The sequence below is a fragment of the Octodon degus genome, unplaced genomic scaffold (assembly GCF_000260255.1).
Source record: "Octodon degus isolate 3935 unplaced genomic scaffold, OctDeg1.0 scaffold00116, whole genome shotgun sequence".
NCBI classification, from domain to species: Eukaryota; Metazoa; Chordata; class Mammalia; order Rodentia; family Octodontidae; genus Octodon; species Octodon degus.
Genome location: NW_004524692.1, coordinates 6731607 through 6733037, shown reverse-complemented (window position 1 = coordinate 6733037; position 1431 = coordinate 6731607). Strand labels below are relative to the sequence as shown.

At 42.7% G+C, this 1431-nt stretch overlaps 1 protein-coding gene across 1 annotated transcript in view; it reads right to left on the bottom strand.

The window, feature by feature from the left end:
- Copa (coatomer protein complex subunit alpha) overlaps positions 1–1431 on the bottom strand; it is a 57221-nt gene that overhangs the window by 19115 nt on the left and 36675 nt on the right. The window contains exons 16-17 of the mRNA XM_004639929.2: positions 1128–1213; positions 876–1014 (exon numbers count right to left, since the gene is read on the bottom strand). Coding sequence (XP_004639986.1) covers positions 876–1014; positions 1128–1213 — 225 coding nt within the window. The remainder of the gene's footprint in view (positions 1–875; positions 1015–1127; positions 1214–1431) is intronic.

Sequence of the window (1431 nt, the reverse complement as noted above, 5' to 3'; positions counted from 1 at the left end):
TAAAAAAAAAAAAAAAGACACAAATGAGTGGTAAAATTACAAAGAAAAGCACAGAAGAAATTACCATAAAAACCAGAATGATGTTAGTTTTGGTGAAACAGATGGGTGTGTGATCAATAACGGCCACATGGCAAAGGGCTTCTGGGGTGCTAGAACTGCTCTATTTCTTGACAGTTACACAGATGTTCACTAGATAACTCTACTGTTTGTATTTATACTTTATGCAATTTTATGTATTCGAGTTATATTTTATTTATTTACTTTAGGGCAGGGTTTACAGGGTGTCCAGGGCCTCACTATGTAGATTGGACTCATAGTGATTCTGCTGTTTACAGCCTCCCAAGAGCTGGGATTATAGGGGCATGCCACCATGCCCAGTCTCAATTGCCTTCTCAGTGCGACCCAGGGGCGGGGCCGGCACAGCACGCCAGGGATTGAACCCTTGCTGCTGCACTTTGCACTTTAGTCCACTGAGGTATCTGGCTGACCCTACATTTTTTTTTTTTTTTTTTTTATGTATTTGGTACAGGGTCTCACTACACAGCTCGGACTCATAGTGATCCTCCTGTTTTCAGCCTCCCCAGTGCTGGGATTACAGACATGCACCACCATGAATGGTCTTATGTTATATTTTATAATGTTAAGAAAAAAAAAGGTTTTCTTTTTTTTTGGTACCAGGAATCTAACTCAAGATTTTATGCTTACCAGGCAGGTGCTGTGCTATTGAGCTATATCCCCAGCCCAAGAAAATTTTTTTTAAAAAATCAATGTTTTGATGTCTCTAGCATGTGCGCCAGACAAGATTTCTTCACAAAGAAAGTAAGACAGGACAAGAAGCCATCTTCTCCTACTTATACCCCAAATCATTCACTTACCCAGTGGTGACAGCATATTTGATGTGGTTGCTTGTGGTATAGATAAACACCCCACTCTCATCCCAGGCCCCACTCTTGACACGAATGTTCTCATGAATGTTACACAGAGCATCCAGTTTTCGGTTACAGATCACAATGGCTGTAAGAGGCAAAGGGCATGAGTGCTCTGGTGGACAGGGCGAGTGCAGCAGACTGGTGGGGTGGGGGAGGGAGAGGAGCATGCATGTCAGGACGGATATAATGAAGACCTACCGTGTTTGGCCAGTAGCGCCACATGAGACATGTCTGCGGACCAGATAACGTATTTCACTTTGGAAATCTTCACAGATGCCAGTGTTCTGAGATAAGAAAGAATTAAACATGAGTGGACCTGATTTCCTTTTCTACAACTATGACCTATTTTTTTCACTTTCAAATGAATATAAATCCTGACTTCTTAAAATTAATACTGGGGGCCTGCCCCATAGCTCAGCTCTTTAAGTGGCTGCTTCAACAAAGCAGTCAGGCTCAGGTTGCTGTGGTTCGATTCCCACAACTCAAGCCAGCCAATCATGCC